The following is a 20403-nucleotide window of genomic DNA, read 5'->3' as shown; positions in this document are numbered from 1 at the left end:
AATCAGTATTGATCGGGAATTCGATTAAGTTACATCTCTTTATAAACAAGTTACCTATTTTCATATTTTGTTCACGGTACAAACAGTGTGTTGGGAACAGTCATATTATGTCTCTTTGATGTTTTCTATCATTGCTGCTGTTCCTTTAAAGTTAAAAAGCCGTATTTATTTAAAAAAAAAATAACTGTTTGTCGTTTGCCAACATGTAGGCTACATTTCATGATAATTTTGAGTTCTTGTTACACCAATTTCTTATAATTTCATTTGTATTTCTTTACATCACATAGGTCCATAGGTACCTCATGTACTCTGGGTTAAAATAAATAATTACACTGTCTAGGAAATTAATAATTACATGGCAAGTCTTCAAAATTCAGAAAGATTGCTGGGTGCTTATCCCAACACTATTCATGAACTCACAAATCGCAACTCTTAAAAAAAAATATATAATAAATTTAGAAAACATGAGCCATGGAAACAATTGCAAAGTGCCAATTGGAATCTTAAAACATGCGATGAAAATTAGGAGTGTTGCCAATTTGAAAGATCGAATAATGGACGTTTCATGCATATTAGAAGAGTCATAAATTCATATTGGTTAACTATAGAACAAAAATAAGCATAACATTGGCTTTTGGGGAAAATTTACTATTAAAATTTGGTGCCACATGCTATGGTTTTCAGTTTTCAAAACTTCACTTTAATTCAAAATGGCGGATTTCAAGATGGCTGCCGTCAATGATACCTTTATCGTATTAGTTCCCTCTAGGCATAATATGTATTACCGAAACCTTTATCCACTTATTATCATTAATACGGGGGTTAGAAGCGGAGGTAAGGGACTTACGCACATAGTAAGTATAAACAATTAATATGCCTGTAACTTTTCACCAATTGGGTGCATATTAAAACTAACTTCACCATTGTCTTCCTGATTAAATTCTAGCCCGAAATTATGTATCATATTACCCTATTCCTATTTAAAAAACTTGACCTTAATTCAAAATGACGGATTTCAAGATGGCTGCCGTCAAGGTCATATGTACCATACGACTTCCCCCTAGGCCCTATACGTATCTACATGGTTGTTCTTTCATTAACACTCCGTTTACAAAGGGTAGTAAGGGACATCTGCAGTAATCTGTATTAACCACATCACAACCGTTAAAAATTATTAAAAAATAGAAAACTTGCACCATGGCAAAAATTTCTGTCATCACAAGTAATGAATACATGGCCTCTATCAGCAACAAAAATGTCATTGAAATCGGAGCCGGACAATTGGGTGATGTCTCTTGTGAGTATAGATGATACAGTATAATATTAAAGAAATGAAAGAGAAAAAGAATTTAACATTTTACTTTCGAGTCTCTTACGCCAATAGAGATATTTTCATCCAGAATTGAAATAGGTATTACATGCCTCACATATTTATCAAGTTGACAAATTTTTCAGTCCGTTTCTAAGATAATGTCTAATAATTTTAGACGAATTTCATATTGTCAAGAGCTCCCTCGTGGCTAAGCGGTTAGCGTACGCGCATTTACTGTGGGAAAACCGGGTTCGGTTTCCGGTGGGAGCTCATGTGGTTCGGATCCCCGTTAAGCTTTGGTCCACATCTCATATGCCTTGTTGCTGAAAAGAAGGCTACACTAAAAGTCAGATTAATTCAAATCATATTGTCAAACAGTTATCATTGTAAATTTGAAGAAGTATTTTATAGTAATTTTAAACACAAGGCTTGGTTCAAATAATCATCCTCTTTCGAATATGTATTTTTAAAGGTATCTTAAAATAGCTGAGAAGAAAATTACTGAAAGATAATCGTATTTTCTTTATTTGATGTTACTATTTCAAATTAGTCACCTCACTACTTACAGTCTTGCAAGTGTTAGCATTTACCATTCAGTTTCGCCTTTAAAAATAAAATAAAATCAACAGTGATGATCATTTTCGCCTGAAATATCTGAAAAATATACACTGTCAGAAAAATGAAAGGAGGTCAAAGCGGAATATTAAGATATCCACAGATGTCTTATTATGTCTTCTTGCCAGTTCACTTATATTATACTAACTTTTCATTATGTATGTCGGACATTCGATATTTTCTTTTTTGGAAAAAAGTGTCACGATAGTTCAATGAAAACAAGAGATACGTTTAGTGTAGCTGTACCAAGGGAACTGTCATAGATATATTAAAGTTGTAATTTTTGGGGCCGCGGTGCTCAGTGGTAGAGCGTTCACCTCTGGTGCAGGGGTCCTTGATTCAATCCCAGCTCGCGCCAAGTGAGTTTTGTGGTACACAAACACTGTGTGCGTGGGTTTTCTCCGGGTTCTCTCGTTTCCTCCCACTATCTTCATTCCATCATTTTATTCATTTCTCATAATTACAGTCTCCTTCATCCTAGCCGGCATAATCGTGGGACGTAAAACTTAAAAGATTTCATTTCATTTCTAAAGCTTAATTTCATTAATAATGGGAAACTCCATAAGTAAATCGATTATGAATATAATAAAAGTACACTTTTATATGCTTATGACACTTCCCTCGGTACAGCTTCATTAACGTATCTATCGTTTACGTTAAACTACTGTATCATTAAAGAAAGAAACAAGGGAAAAAACTCAGGATGCATGATGAAAAGTGTTTACGACCCATTGACCTATGTCAAATCGAACTTGTTAATCCATACTAGCTGTCAGCTCCTGCTCCTTCTTAACTCATGATACTTCATTGGAAGTGGGATGAAAGATGTTTCTATAGGTTCTTTTTGAGGACTACATGTATGATGATAACAGGAAAATAACCTTATATGATAGCAGGACAGTAATTACAAGACATTTTATTATATATTTTTCAACACCAGTCTAAATAAACACTAGAGTTGTATGCTATGCTTTCATAACAGCAGAAAGTAGAAAATAGTGAGATTACGATGTAAGAAAGTAAGATGGTCTTCTTTAGTATGGTAGAAATTATTTGGAAATGAAATGAAATGAAATCTTTAAGTTTTACATCCCACGGTTATGCTGGTTAGGCTAAAGGAGACGGTGATAATAAGTAAATGAAATGGTGGAATGAAGAAAGTGGGAGAAAATAGGAGAACCCCGAGAAAACCCACGATCACGGTGTTTGTCCACCACAAAGTCCACATGGCGCGAGCTGGGATCGAACAAGGGACCCCAAGCACCAGAGGTGAACGCTCTATCACTGAGCCACCGCGCCCCCTAGAAATTATTTGGATATTAACAAAATTCAAGATACAGTTGCGATAAACACTGTAAACATAACAATGGAAGATGAGAAGAACAAATTTGTGGAAGAAATCGTCAATATATTTAAAAAGAACCATCCCAGCATTTACCTAGAAACTGCAAAATTCTGTCAGAATGGCCGGTCGGAGGATTCCACCATGTTGACATACGAGAACAAATTTTGAAGGACTGTAACGCCGCAAATGTGGCAATAAGGAAAATAGAAGATCCTTAAGTCTGTATTAACAAATACGGATTCTGATAATAATACATATACAGTTATTTCAGTGGTTGCGTCATCAGGTAAGAATATACTATAATACTTCACCAGATTTTGTGGTGATCAATGCTTAAGAATAGCTTTATAGTGAAAAGTCCAAACGATGCAGCTTTTTATTTCATACATGAGCATTTAGTCTTTCTGTCTAATTTTGCAGCGACGCTTTTCATGTCATACTATGAATTCCATTCACTGATTACTAATGAACAAGTAAAGACTAGGTTAAATATCAGGTTGTCTAAAAAGTATTGAACCTTTGGAGGTCAACATTGAAAGTACATTTATTGTTATTTGAAAATAACATCATGAAACTAGATATGCACCATTTTGTTCGTTGACTTTTTGGTTGTCCGGCAACACTATAATCCCGTTGCTATAAAAGTTCTGTGGTTTCTGGTCAAAAAATTGTGGCACGTGGTTTTTACAGACCTCTCTAGAAACTAACTTAAAATCGTTCAGAGAGTTCTACAGAGACCGAAACAATAATAGGCCAATGGTGCCAGCTCAGAGCTATACGATGGATCCAGCCAAGTTCTCTCAATTTCTGATGGATCGTTAAAAATGTACGCAGTCTGGTGTTGGCGTAGTATACGACACCCTTTCTGTTGACCATTTCTGGTCGTTTCTTTTGAATTGCTAGGTCGACAGTCTAACACTCGTGCTAACAGTCGACAGTACAGGTCAGAGTTTATCGTTCTGCCTGGCGGCAGCAGCTCGTAATGCATGATGACCTTCCAGTCCCACCAAACGTACAGCATAACCTTCCTGGGCAAAAGTGTGGGTTTTGTCACAGACTGTGGAGCTTCTCCTCGCTTCAGCCATGATCTTTTTCGCAGATTGTTGTCGAAGGTTATCCACTTTTCATTACTCGTGATGAGCCGCTTCAGAAATGTCTCTAGTTCGTTATGTTTCAATAGAGATTTGCTGATAGAAATTCGTTGTAATAAATGTCTCAGTCTGTTTATGTGGCACCCAAACGTCGAGCTTCTCTTTGTAGTCAGCTTTCTCCAAATGGTGATGGATGTTTAGGTCATTGGCAATGTCATGATTGCTTACGTGCTGGTCTTGCTCGGTTTTTGCTAGAATATTCTTTATTTTTGCTATGATTGGTCACCCACTGCGGCGAGATCTTGGACATCAAAATTTTCAGAACTAAAGCGATGGAACAATCTCTTGACAGTTGCTTTTGATAACGTATCTTGCTCATATGCAGCTTAAATTTCTTGAAAGACCTACGCAGCATTTGCATCTTTATTGAAATTAAATTGTAAGATGTAGTACAAATTTGTAGAAGGTTTATCTTCACGACACAATACATTCCGTTTGATTATAAGAATTCCAACACTTTTTCCAAATCTACTAACTCTAACTGTTAGCTGTTAAATGACGTTAGGCTTGGCTCGCTGCAACTCATATACAGTACTCAAGAGATTTGGAATACCAACATCATCTCGTGCGCAAAAGGCTCAATATTTTTCGGACTCCCTGGTACACACGAGAATTACATGCTATGCTTTAATAACACCAGAATTATATATTTTATCGTCTCCCTTAGCCTTAAGGGCATAAACATGGGACGTTAAACTGAGAATTTTCATTTCATTTCATTTTTTACATAATTTAAAACATTAATTTTTGCAACCCAAAGCTTTCCCATGAAACATTGTTTTCATGTTTTCTTGTGATCACTGTCTCAGGATAAGAGTTATCATATTAGTATAATGATACACATAAAGAATGTGCTGGAAACCCGTGTTAATATTTAAGTAAGACTGTAGCTGGAATATGTTTATGCATTGATAGTTTTATTCATATCAATAAAAGAGCAAAAGGTGAAGTTGTTCATATTTGTAATACATGTAAGTCACACTTTACCGGTAGTTCAGAGTAACCAGTAGTATTCATTCTTTTCATTCATCTAGTTATAATAAAATAAATATTTGTTATAATGAGAGGAACACAGATCGTATCTTTCAAGGATGACAGACGACTTGCTACCTACTTACGAGAATCTTTTTGTATCTATGCTGTTTTTACCGGTGGCCTAGATTAAACGAACTACTTTGCCTCACAGAAATCGAAGAAACTCCAGTGAAATCGAGCTTATGTTATTGAGTTTCGTGAGTCATAAACCAAAGATTATATTTATTCTATATATTATCAATTAGCCTTTGTTACCGAGAGAAGAACAGGTACTGTACTGCATCAAGTACTATATAAAACCAGTTTACATCAGGTTTCCAAATTGTGTCAATTGTGCTATATCTTATTAGTAATGTCCTTTGCTTTCACAGATGCTCATCAATTCTTGAAAAGATCCTTGCGGTTAGCTTTGATTCTATGATTGGGAACTACATTCGTGTTTATAAGTTTCTGCCCACGCTGCCGCCGATTTTAGCTTGTGTGTTGGCACTACAGGTACCTAAATTAAGAAGGTGAGTTACGTAAGGTAGGTGTAATGTTAACTGTAATTACATTATAGATTGAACTATTTTAAGTGAAATTCATCCCGTTTTGACATACTTGGTGACTCCTATACGACCACGTGGCAAGCTGATATAATTACGGGTGATAACATGATTAACTACTTCTATTGCGTAGAATTGAACTGAGTCAGGGCAATGGGATGAATTCATTTATATCGAAAAGGATCTTTTTAATTGTAACTTTAAAAAAAGCCAAATTATCATGAAACGTAATTGTACTTTATTTTGTGATTTTTTCTAATCGAGCTTATAGCTTGGATTTTAAATTAGTCAAAGGTAACGGGATGAATTCTCTCAACTTAAAAAATAAAACAAATTATTTGCTCGCTTCTACTGTGCGTTGTACCATTACTTTTAATTTGCTACATTTGAATGCGTTGTTGTAACCTAACATTCTTTTCTGTATTTGTTTATCCAGAAGATAACTCTGATTGAGCTGCAAGTTACAATACAAACAAACCAGTTAACTTGACCTTATTTTTGTTGAACCTACTTTTTCTTTAAGGCATTATTGTTTATTACTATGTAAATTGGTCACTTGTCTTGGAATCTGGCAATATTGAAGCAGCACTATTCTTGTGCTGTTAATGATAAATGTACTATGTATGTTGGACACCGACGTGAGTTTCATTTCTTAGAAAGTCTTACAGTGACTGTTGTATGTTCCGAGAGTTAGAAAGAACCAGGAAAAGTGGGGAGAAAACTTACTCATTGAAAGTAACTTTTCCAAAAATATAAGAGGCCATGCTGAACATACTGTTGATTGCTTTTATTATTTCTAGTGTTGACGAGTGTATGAACAAAAGTCATTAAGCCTTCGAATTCATATTCTCTATTGCAAGACATTTAGTAATTCAGTATGGACGAATATTTGAACTATGGGTTTCCGTAGGAAATTATAGCAAATGGCGATTCGATTCCTATTTAAAAAGAAAGAAAGAGATGTTAAATAATAAAAATAATAATCTTGTACGGTTATAATCGCTTCTTCTTTATTAACAACATAATAACTTCTAAATTCTCTACGATAAATCAATTCATATTGGTGAGCCCAAAACCAATCCGTGCGTTATGTATAATATCCTACTACAATTAATTACTTCTACACAACTCGATTAACTTCTCAAATCACTGATACAACGATACCTCTGATAAATCCACAAATTATTAACTACAGACTCAACATTCTCTGTACCCAAACACAACATATCATATCTCGTTACTAACAACAGATCTTCAAATGTTTTTTTTCTAAACAGTTCAACTAAGTGGCGTTAATCACATAGCCGTGTTTGCCAACTCCACATCTGGCACTAACAACTTGGCCTTTCACGCCAACCCTACAACATTCTCCCTTCCTTTTTTTTTTTTTTTTTTTTTTTTTTTTTTTTACTACTTCTCTTCGAGACATCAACACTACTGACTCTCCGGTTTCCACACAATCCTTCTTCACTTCGTCTGCCTTTGCACGGTCTTTTTCTTCTAATTCATCAGTCTCAGCACTTTCTTCTTTTCTACCTGTGATTTCACTACTGAATCTCTGGTTTCCACAATCTTTCTTCATTTCATCTGCCTTTGGACGGTCTTCAGCTTCATTCCGTCCTGTGACCCCTTTCTTGTGCCATCTTCCTGTCATCGATATCAGTTCCTTCCATAGAGTGTAGTCTCTACCAAATTTACCTTCCATTTTCTTCTTTTTAAGATTATAGCTGCTATCTTCTCTTTCACCTGCCAACAACCATATATTCGACTCTTCTATCTTTTCCGATTCCAAAGCTACTTCCTGATTCACAACCCAACCTTTTGCTTTTTCTTCTATTGGCTGCCTGTTCCATATTTGACCTTGCCCCGTCTGATCTACATAATTGAAACATTTCTTGTCTTGCGAAGAACCTGTATATTCGTATTCAGCTACCCTGAATTCTGTCCTGTCCTGAGAAATACCGTTCATTTGTTCTTGATTACATATTCCTGGTGCCTCTGTAGGAATGTACTGAAGGCATCTGTATTCCGGCTTCATCCGATGTTGATTATAACGAACATTGCTAAACTTCTGTTCATAATCTACTTCAGCAATTCTCGTGACCAACTGACATTGTCTGCTTTCCTTTTCGGGCATCCGTCGTTCTGACTTGCTATTATGTAGAGTGTTTATTATAAAATCGTCCATAATATAGCAATTTTCTTCTTTTATTTCTGCTGGATCTATAGCAAAATTATCCAAAGCTTGTCGAATTTCTTCTTCACTAAACAAATTTCGATCCTCCATGTGTTTGTCTTCACCAATTGGTATCTCATTAACTTCTTTGTTTGAGGAGTACATTTTTCTTTTTGGACAACACTTAGCAAAGTGATGGTATGCATTACAACTTCTACATCGTGCATCTCGCGCTGGACACTGGTATATGGGATGTTGTCTTCCACATGCCGCACAACCGTATGTCTGCCGTGATGAATTACTGCAAAAATTGTTTTTATTGGAAATGCAACGATTTGCTGGATTTCGTATTTGTCCCAATCGTGTGTCTGTGTTATAAAATATGGTGACTTCTTTTTCAAGCAATTCTACCTGATTTGCTATATCTATAGCAGAATGCCTAGTCAAATCAGACACTGAAAGCATCTTCTTTCGTGCAACTTCACTGGCGATACCACATACTATTTGATCCCTCAATGCGTCTTCTCGGAAGGCTCCAAATTTACAACGATTTGCTTGTTTCTTTAGCTGTAGAATATAGTCCTGAAATTGTTGACCATGTTCTTGTTTCATATTATGAAATTTATATCTCTCGACTATGAAGTTCGATGTGTGCTGGAAGTGCTTTATCAAAAGATCCTTAATGGTTTCATAATCCAATTCAGGTGCTTTGCGTGGAGCTGCTAGCTCCTTCAGGATTTTATAAACCGAGCCTCCAATCAAAGATAATAATATACATACTTTTTTGTGCGATGGTACATCATTTGCTAGACAATACTGCTCATACCGTTCAATGTAGGTTTCAACGTCGGGTTCATCAGTATCTAATGGCTCAAAATATGGTACCAATTTGTTTTCTGCCATCGTTTAACTTTGTGGGTTCTGTCACAAATACTCGTCGCCAATTGTTAAATAATAAAAATAATAATCTTGTACGGTTATAATCGCTTCTTCTTTATTAACAACATAATAACTTCTAAATTCTCTACGATAAATCAATTCATATTGGTGAGCCCAAAACCAATCCGTGCGTTATGTATAATATCCTACTACAATTAATTACTTCTACACAACTCGATTAACTTCTCAAATCACTGATACAACGATACCTCTGATAAATCCACAAATTATTAACTACAGACTCAACATTCTCTGTACCCAAACACAACATATCATATCTCGTTACTAACAACAGATCTTCAAATGTTTTTTTTCTAAACAGTTCAACTAAGTGGCGTTAATCACATAGCCGTGTTTGCCAACTCCACATCTGGCACTAACAACTTGGCCTTTCACGCCAACCCTACAAGAGAGAGAAAAGTTGATAGAATAAGTCGGTTTCGTCCCACTGTTTGCTGTTAACACCTATTAGCAGGTGAATGTTGTTCTTAGAGACACAAATAATATTTTTGGTGTTTCCTTACTTAGAGAGGGTGATATAGTACGGACATTTGCATATTTTCTTGAACTAACGATTTTAATTGCATCTATCGTCTTAACTGGAAGGGATAAAAAATAACGAAATTGCTGTAGTGTTTTCTAGGTAATTAACATGTTGAAATTACAATATTTAAATCAAAGTTTGCGAATGTCAAATTAAGATAGATGTTTATTACACACTATGATTTTATATTGCAGAAATAATTTTTACTACACTAGTGTGCAAAACTTAAAGACGAGTTAGATAAAGTCTAACATAAAATATTGCAAAATCGGTGGAAATGATTACATTAGCGTGACCGTAGCGTTGAATGGGATATGCTTCTCCAACACGAAGCAGTTGAATGAAAGGAACGAGACATTGTGTGTCAGTCAGAGAACTGTTAAGGTGCATTGTGGTGGTGTTACTCATAACAGCATGCGCCGGAGACAACATTTAGATGACTTTACCGGGGGAACCATCATCAGGAAACTGGATGATAGATGAAGTGTGATGATGTGGCCCAGGAGTTTGGTATTGCCCCAGCATTATTTCACGTGCATGATCAGCATTCCAGACCACAGACACTGCTTTACGAAGAAGGGATGGTGGTCTCCACGGTGAACTACAGTAGTGGACAGACGCTGCATTGTGCAACAAGCAAGAACATACCAACGTCAAACAACAGGTGCAATTGCAAACGCATTTAACAGAACTGCAAGCCATCCAGTTTCACGCTTTACATGGCATGTCGATTTCATGGGGTACTGTCTTTGCCTGACATCTATTACGTTGTGTTCTGTTGACATCTGAATATCAGCGGCACCGTTTGCAGTGGTGCCACAAAAACATCAGGACTGGATCGAGGAGGAATGGGATCACGTTATCTTTTCAAATGACAACAGTTTCGGTCTGAATATACACGCATCTGGTGAGAGGTGAAAACATGCAACTCACCTTGGAATATTGTTGAACATTATCATTGTGGTGGTCGAGGTGTTTTTGTGGAGGGGGGCATAATGTTGCATATTCATACCGACCTCCAAATTTTTAACGCGATACACGCACGGTCAACGTTATTCTGCCATTGTACTCCTTCCCCATGTGTGTCTTTCCAGAGGTGTAGTCGGCCCCGTCTTCATGAATGATAATGCGCGACCATATCCAACAGCGCTGGTAGCAGAGCTCTTCTTGGAACGAGAGGATATTCGGCCAATTGACTGATGTGCCCGTTCCCGCTTGAATCCCATCGAGCATGTGTGGGATGCTATGAAGAGACGTCTTGAAGCACGTCCAGATATACCAAGGATTCTCCAGCAGTTGTCAACAGCGTTGGTGGAAGAATGGAACTCTAAACCAGAACAACTCATTACCATGTAGAGCATGCATCGCTGTCCATGATGATCAGACATTCTTCTAAGGACCATTTCACTCGTTCTGTGATATCAACGGAACCATCATGAGTCCAGATGATTTTAATGTAGGTTATTGCCTATGTATAAAATGCCATTTTTGTTCTAGTCCCGTGTTTCTTGCTGTTTCCTGTATCATACTGTAGCACTGCTTTTTAAAGGGTTATTCAAAAAGCGCGCCGGTTTTGTTACATGAAATTATGAACTTTATTTTTTCAAAACACACTAACAAAATTCATAAACATGTTCATCACACATTCCGATTTCAGGTATGGTGAATGACGTCGGGCATATGACCACCTCTACTGCGCTGGCATGAAATAACTGTTCGTGGAATTTGCTATGATTGCTTGACTAACAGCCACACTATCAGGAACCACCGCAATTTTGCTCAGAACGACCACAACGACGACGCCCAGGGCTTTTAATGTTCACTGTTGAACCCGTTTCAAGGAACTTTTTCGTAAGTGCGAACTTTTGATTCATTGGGTGCGTCATTTCGTCCTAGAACCGCGCAAAGTCGCCTAACAGTTATTGCATAACTTTCTCCGTTCTGATAAAAAGTTTTCACAATTAGCACACGTTGCGCTATTGTAAACTTCTCGATGGCTAGACACAGACTGAAGAAATGCGAGAAATTCAGACTAAGGTGACAATCGGAATCTTTGTGGGTAGAGCAACAACACAAAACAATGTCGGTAACCGAAAAACAAAAATTTGCCAGACGATCCAAAACCGGAGAGCTTTTTGAAGTATTCTTTAGGTATATTTCCAATTTTATCGATTTGTGCCACTTGGATATGGCTTACTTTCATCCTTAAGTTTTGCACATCAGTGTACATATAAATACAAACTAATATGATTAAATAATAATTAATGCATTAGAAGTGCTTATATTATGATTGCTGTAAAATTCATGTTTTCTGTAAATTTGTTAGCTTTCATTGGAACCATCAGTGGCTACTGAAAACAATTTTCATTATAATTACTTTGTAGAATAACTTTAAAAAACTATAATAGAATTCATTAAAAATATGCTCTTAATATCGCCTAGTATTATGATAGCATAAAAAAAAAACTTACATAACATCAAACTAAAAATAAAAATCATGAAACAGTTGCTAAAATTATTCATCGTTTGCGTCTCTATTTCCAGTGGAAACTTTGGTACAATCCGCGGCAAAAAACCTGCAACATGAGCATACAAGTTTATTGTGAAATGACGAAGTCTTTTGCTCCAAAATAAGTGTGCACGGGAGGAGGCCGAGGTTTATCCTGGCGTGATTCGTTCCACTTAGACGTTATGTTCATTCTCTGTGCTGTTAGGTGTAGTTTCACAATAAACTTACATCCTCATGTTGCAGGTTTTTTGCCGCGGATTGTACCTATTTAATAGGGAACTAAATCACTTTACACTGTAGTGATGCTATGGTATGTATGTTGGGAAAGAATCTGTACCAAGTAATGTATTATTTCAATAACAACTTGATGGTTTTATTTTTAAGTTGTAGAGCAGCATATTTGTAGGGCGTGACAAAGAATATCATAATTGTTGTATTAGTAAAGGAATAACTTGTATGATACAATTAGTAATCTAAATTTCGTTATTTTAACAGAATTTTGTTACTGACAGAGCTAGCATATTGTGTTAAGTATTGCTATCTGTATGCACAGGTAGGTCGATATGGTATTATTTGAAGTATGTAAAACCGTTTCTGTTAAATTTGTAAGTAGGAAATGGATTTGAATGAGAAAAATTACCTAACCACTGGGAAACGAGAATATCGGAATAAACTAAAAAGAAAAAGAAAAAGTTACCTTGCTCTTCTCTAATGGAAACATTGTCAGCCTTTGCCTTCGCTGATATCATTATCAGGATATAAGTAAGGAAAAGAATTAATGTAAATAGGATGAATGAGAATTAACTACACAGTAACAACTATATACACTGATATATAATTTATAAACGGAATCATCTCGAGGTTTTTTGCTATAAGTTTCTCTACAATATGATTATCTTAAATCGCGATGCTTCTTTCGGTGATGGCGGCACCTAGAATGTGTCAGTTGTATAACGAATTCTAAAAAGTGTTCCTGAGAAAGGAATTTGTTAAAGCTGCACTACTTAATTCTTCCTTACCAGAAAGTAATATGTGACAAAGTAAAAACTCTCAGAAAATGCGTCATTTACTATACTTAAAATATACCAGAAATTTACATAAACGGAAGGTATTATGACCAAGTTCTGTAATATTGTCTTCCATGAGTCATTTGTTTCTTTCGTAGTTATTGTCTCTTCCACTTGCGAACTGTTAATTCGAGTTGTTAAAATTATGTTAAAACCTGAACGATAATATGATATACGTGTGCAAGTGAAGAACGTAATTAATTCATTACGATACCTATTGTATAAGACATGTTCAAATTATTAGACTCAACATTCAGTTTCTGAATATTACGTGAGAAAATACGTTCGAACTTAGTTCAAATTACTACTTTGTAACTCTGTCCTAATTTCTAGGGGTGTGGCATATGCTTTTCAATATCAATAAAAGGAATGCGTACGTAACATTCAAATATAATTACTTTAAAGTGTGTACATCCAAATCGGAAACAAAAATGAAATGGAATACTTACAAGAAAATTATCTCTCACACAAAGATTAATATTTCTTATGAAATCTCTTATTCTTTATTAAGTTTTTTATCCTTTGTGGCATCCTATGTACGAGTTTAGCACATTTTGCCTTCAATTCAGCATCTTGATACCACAAATTGTTGATCTCCTTGATCAATTGAAGTTTGGTTTCAATGTGCTTCTTCTCTAGCTTTTCTTTCAAAAAGCTCCAAAAGTTTTCAGTCGGGTTCATATCAGGACTAGTGCCTGGCCACGGAAGAACACTAATTTTGTTGTCCTTGAAGATTTTTGTCACAGCTTTGGCCCGACGGCATGGGGCTCAATCATGCATAAAGATGAATTGTACGTCATCAAACCAGAGTGCAGTCTGGGAAAGCAGTTCTTCTTGAAGAACTTGTAGGTATTGGTCGTACTTCATTGTCCTCTCTATTATATACAGTCTTCCAGGCCCGAAGACAGAGTTCGCACCCCAGACCATGACTGAAGTAGGATGCTTCACGGTTTATTAAAGACATTTCAACTTGAATTCCTCCCAGGTCAACTCTCACATATTGTGAACATTCATCCGACACAAAGATACATGATTCATCACTGAAACACACTATTCTCCAATCGTCAGCAGTCCAATATTCTAGGCCTCGTGCCCATTCGAGGCACTTCTTTGCCATGATTGGAGTAGACTCTAATTTTTGTTTTCTTTCTTGACCGCGTGCTTTTATTCCCTTGGCACAAAGAATCCTTCGAACACTTTCAGGTCAAATGTCTGCGCCATACTCAGCCATTTTTATGCTTAAGTCTATTAGAAGTTGTTCGTCTGTTTTCCAGAGCCAATCTTTTTAGTTTTCTGATACCTCTTAGCGATAGCTTTGGTTTTCGCCCACATTTCCCAACCCTATTTTGGCTCTTGTTCATTTCAACAGAGATTCTACTCACAGATTTTTGTTCTATCCCAACTCTACTAACAATGTATTGCCGTGTATATCTTATTTCCACCAGAAGTATTTTGTTAACTTCCATTTTACGCGAAGATAGGTCTTTTGCTTTTCCCATTATGCTGCAATTACAGGACTACGCAGAATAAAAGATTGATACACGAAAGACATCACGATCATTTTAAACTGGCCCATTCGAACTATTGAACGCTTTGAATGTCGTTAATTTCTTATGACAGCAACCACAACACTTTAGACTGTAACTTGTTTATGGGAACCACAATAGCTATCTACAACTGAAACATCACCTTCAGAATCCCCCCCCCCCACACACACACACTAATACCATCTGCTGTTCAACGGTGATATCATCACTTCAACTGTACAGTAAACAAATGAAGGATCCTATATTGGTGGTTTAACCATTCAATTAAATGTTCTAGAACTCGGAAATTAGGACTCCTACATCAATTTTGCATTTTTCGAGCGTGAGTCTAATAATTTGAACACATCTGTAGTAATAAGGAGCTTTCATAGATTTTCATCAACATACTAACCACACTGATCTACAGTTCCCATGAGATCACCAAAATCAAGCAGTACTTATTGGTAATTTTGGTAGTGTGAATTCATCGAGTGTCGTGAGAAGAATTGAAAAGTTTCCGGAATGAGAAAAGGAAGTGAAGGATTTCAGTGAAGAAAAGCAGTAATAATGGCAGTGGGATTAGCAATGGGCCGACCACACAATCCTAAACTTAAAATCACCGGCTGGTCGGCCGAAGCCCGTCCGAGCGTGGTGTTAAGGATTTTATTTATTTATTTATTTATTTGTAGGATTTTCTTGCATCCGAGCTAGTTGTTTACACATTTGTAGTTCAATATGGCATTTTTTTATGCTTCATTTTGGGAGTGCGCAAAAGCTGTCTGAAAAGTACCTGACTATCTTTTAAGAAACTCATATAATATTTTTATCGTCCTAATTCTCTTCAAGATAGTTCTCTCCTGAGGAAGTGCTGTTAGAGCAGCCGTTGTCTGTACTCGATATCTTTACGGGTGTGAAAGCGCATTCCTTTCATGTGAGTTTTGATTTTCGAAAACGGCCAAAAGTTTCATGGGGCCATGTCCGGACAGCAGGGAGCGTGCAGAATGACCGAAAGGCTATATTAGAAAAGATTATGAGCCATATGAAAGAGGTGTTATTCTGGTGCAGCTGTCGAATCTTCGAGTTCCAAAGATCTGATCGTTTTTTACGAACAGCATCACATAGGCGGCGGAGAACGTCCAGATAGTAGTCCTTGTAACTGTATGCCATCCTCTAAGGAACATAATGCATACTGCGACGGCTATCGAAAGACACAATCAACACTACTTTTATTCTGCTATGCACCTGGCAAGTTTGGATGCTTCTAAGTCAACTGTGCCGTTGTTTTTGAAATCGTATCTGTATATTTACATTTTATCCTCATAATGACAGTCTTCAGGAAATGAAAATTAGTGTTTGCACTGTCCAGTATGTCCCGTCCATTTCCCACACGAAGTTGTTTTTGTTCCTGTGTCAAAATCCTGGACATAAACTTTACCGTTCTGTATGTCGAGGTGAACAAGCAACAAATGAAGTCACATATAAACGCACTGACGAATGAAACTGCAATACGATTTAAAAACTTTATTCATTTCGCAAGTTTTCTTAATTTTACTTTCATGTTATTAATTACTAATTGGCTATCAGTCAGTTGTTCCCAGGTCAGAAACCATGTCTTCTTATTTCATTCATTTGGATTACGGCGTTGTTGTTATATGTTTTCGAGTTTCGTTTGGTTTCTGTTCCCAGTTTATATTGAGTATAAGCTTTGAATTTTCGTTTGTTGACACAGAACACAAACTACATGTTTGTGTAATAGTATTATCGTGTAATATCAGTATAAATATGAATAGCAGATACATTTACGTTTTGTGATAATGATAAAGCCTGCAAAATCGAATTTTGAATAATAAGTACATAATTCAAGGAGAATTTCATGATCTTGTGGAAAAGCTAATACAGCTTCAATAGGAGGCAGGTATCACGGAAACATAATTATTTTGTTATCTACACCTGATATTCATTGTGGACGTGATCCAGAATATTGGAACAGATACCTGTTTTCCAGTGGTGCCATATGTGATTTAATTTTTGTATTAGGAAACTCTAATGTATGATTTTATCTAATCATTTCTTACCTCATACACTTTCCACCATATTAAACATGTTTTTCAAATTGTGTAATTCCACAAAACTTGAACATCTTAAGTGATCATTTTGCAGCGTCAGTGAATTTTAAGTAAAATAATCAGTTTTACCAATTGAGCAGTTCGCTAGAGAAAAAACTTAAACTGTCACAGCATTTCTTGTCCGTAGTCCTTTGTTTCTTATGGTATCGTAGTGCTTAGAGTAACAATGACTTTCTAGAAGAGCTTTGTCTCGAAAGCTCTTCATATCCATTACGTTCATTATGCAAACCAATTGCTTTCCGTTATGAATAATTTCTTCCTAACAATCATAGTTATTACTATTTATATATTCAACATTTAGTTACAGAGACTATAGGACATATACTCATAAGCAAAGTGATTTACCTTAGTTCTTTAAATGAAAACAAAACTTGCAATAGAAGATAAAAAAGTAAGGATCCGATGACACAATAATAAAATTTGTATTGATGGCGTTCCCGGAGAAAAATATTCAATTAAGGTAATAAACACGGAGGCACAAGGTAAGCCACTTTTCTTATACATTTAACATGTTCGATTGTTTTATGAATGTAGTATTGCTTTTTATTTTCAGGCGAACTTTAATGATAATGTGCACGGCTTACAGCAGTAAAAACTTGAAGTACCCTGTTGCACTCCTTCAGAAACAACTACTTTATAACACTGAGGAGGGAGTGAAGAAAGACTGCGCGCATTATGGAATAAGGGTTCAAGAAGAAAGTGTTCACTTTTTAAAAGACACTTTTAATCGTTCTGCTGACACTGTAAGTTATCAGTCCTAATTTACCCTCAATTAGATGTAGGTAACAATAATGTTTGTTTTTATTTTTGCAATGTAATACTAATCAGTTGTTCCTGCAACCATTTAGTTTTGCTTTTTCTTTAATATAAACAAACTACAATTTTTCTATTATCGAAATGTAATCCTAACTGTCCTATTAGTGGCACTGTGTGGATACGTGCATGAATCATTTTTCCAAAGTGATATATATATATATATATATATATATATATATATATATATACGAGGGCTAGAAAGAAATAAGTGGCAACACTGGTTTATCCCCGCGCAGGATTTTTGTTCTAGCTACTGTTGGCAACACATGTAGAGGGTGGGTGAAGTTATACAACTCGGGTGGCGGCGCTAGTAGGTGCTACATTGATAGTAGTAGAGGTGTTGAATGTAGGTTATCAAACCACACCGCTCTAAAGATGTTTTCCAAGGTAGAAAAACGTGCATGGATACAAATCGAAGTGTTCTATGGAGAAAACGCTAGGGGACGTCACTCTAGATTATGTGAAGCATGTGGTAATGATGCATTGTTGTATCGGACTGTGGCACGTTGGATTGCAGCATTTCATGTAGGACGTGATACTGTGCAACAGGAACTAGGTGCAGGTGGACATGGGATCGACAACCGATCAATTTTGAATTGATTCAATCTTTGCTGCATGTGGACAGGAGGTGTTGAATGTGTTGCACAATGTCTTTGGTTACCGAAAAATTGCATTCCGATGGTACCGCACCACCGTAGACGCGTTCAAAAATTACACAGATACGCCCTCGCCGGTGATCATTTGGCACGTTACAGACGGGAAGGTTGCATGTTCCTGGACAGGATCATCGCAATTGACGAAACATGGGCGTGCTCTTATGAGCCAGAACTTACGGGCCAATCAAGTGAATGGCGCCGCCTATCATCCGGCCGACCCAAGAAGCTGCGTTAAGAACCGGGAAATGTAAAAGTGACGCTAATCATGGCATATGATGTACGTGGTGGTCATATTATGGCATGCAGTTCCTCCGAACCAAACCGTAAATGCAGTGTACTACGGCAGATTTCTGGAACATCTTCGTCCTGCACTGCGCAGGAAACGACCCTACTTCATAAGGAATCCAGCCATTATTTGCATGACAACGCCCGTTGTCTTATCGCAGTTACTGTGAGGAATCTGCACGATGTTGGTGGGAGGTTCTAGAGCACCAATCCTATTCACCGAACATGAATCCATGTGACTTCTCTATCCATCTGTTCCCTAAGATGAAAGAACCACTACGAGGGATGCGTTTCCGCACCAGAGATGCTACACTTCGAGCTATAGGGCGCTCTCTTGCACAGATCCACAAAGAGGGCATTGCTGCTGGTAAATCGCATTGCTTTCGACTTCCCCACATCTGGCAACGGGTGCAACATGCTGCAGGGGATTACGTACAGAAGTCTCATGATTGTACAATAAATGATTCACGAAAGATTTATATGCTGCCACTTATTTCTTTCGAACTCTAATATATATACACAGGGTGGCCCATTTTAATCTTTCCACGGAAATGTCTCAAAAACGGTTGAATATAAATGAACTGAACAAAAACTCAAATGGGAAATACCATGGGGCAAATCGAATGGTGATGTCGTGGTGCTCCCCAGGGCCGCTCTTCATGGGGACTCAGGGCCCAACTTTCACATTTTAAACGAAAATATGGGTCAAGTGGTACCTATTTCAAAAGATCTTCATACACGAAACAGCGTTGTGGCAAAAGATTGTTCGTATGGATCACCGTTTTCAAAATGGCCGCCAAGACGTGGTCCCTGTATCAGATAAAACGTCCAGTGCCACTAATATGAAAAGGTTTGGAGATAAATGAACAGAATAAAACACCTAGAGAAAATCACAGAGGGTATTTATCATTCCACGGCTCGAGAATGTTGCAACAGGAATATGATGATTAGAGTAAAAGTGCCATAATGCAAAGGAGGAAATCTAATTCCTAGAAAATCATCATTCCAACCTCCTCCGTAAGTGGATGAAGTGAGACAGGAAGGAACGGTGAAATTGCAGATGAGAACCTTAGTTTTTGCAAATTGTATCTACACAACCAAATTATCTGAAATGTGTTTTTATAAGAGTTAAATGTCTGTACTGTGAAAAAGTAGGTAAAATTCTTGTTAAATGGTGCCTTCCATTTTGGTTGCAGGCAATTATTTGTGCAAAAATGAATCAACTGAAATGAGAAACAAATTTGTCGAACATTGCAATTTTAGAACAATGTGTAAAAACGACGTGGTTTTACTCAACAGTCGTCTCAGGAATATTGGTTAGGTTCTTTTCCTTCTATGGCTTCTCGCATGTGGTAGAATATGAACTTCACTGAGATGTTGTCCACAGCTACATCCCAAATAACTTTTAGCGGTAATTTCAGTTGTGATCCTCAGTAACGAAACGGTTCATACTGATGCAGATGCCTCCCAAACATCTTGCACGTATTGCGTTAAATTATCAGGGGCGAAGGGGCGGGCAAAATATTTGCAAGTTCCAAAAATGTATTATTAAAACCTTTGCTTCTCATTTCAGTTGATTCCTTTTTCCCATCCATTCACACTTTGCAGTACAAATGGGTGTTAAACTTGAAAGCGAATTTTACCTTATGTTTATTCATTACAGTACCAGTCACTTGTACGCACAAGTGTTTCAGACAAACCATACCTATTGCAAGTAAAAGTGGAGTTCTCATTTGAGATTTTACCATTCATTCCC

At 36.9% G+C, this 20403-nt stretch overlaps 1 protein-coding gene across 5 annotated transcripts in view; it reads left to right on the top strand.

Annotated features, from left to right (window-relative positions):
• The window catches only part of LOC145678543 (SAC3 domain-containing protein 1), a 49275-nt gene that overhangs the window by 23569 nt on the left and 5303 nt on the right, over nt 1-20403 (top strand). For all 5 annotated transcript variants that reach the window (XM_081748820.1, XM_081748822.1, XM_081748821.1 and 2 more), the window contains exons 6-7: nt 5830-5970; nt 17444-17633. In XM_081748820.1, the coding sequence (XP_081604946.1) occupies nt 5830-5970; nt 17444-17633 (331 nt within the window). The remainder of the gene's footprint in view (nt 1-5829; nt 5971-17443; nt 17634-20403) is intronic.

This window comes from Thermobia domestica, chromosome 2 (genome assembly GCF_964235325.1).
Source record: "Thermobia domestica chromosome 2, izTheDome1.hap1.1, whole genome shotgun sequence".
In the NCBI taxonomy this organism is placed as follows: Eukaryota; Metazoa; Arthropoda; class Insecta; order Zygentoma; family Lepismatidae; genus Thermobia; species Thermobia domestica.
Note: the sequence above shows the minus strand (reverse complement) of the source record. Positions and strands in the feature narration are given on the sequence as shown.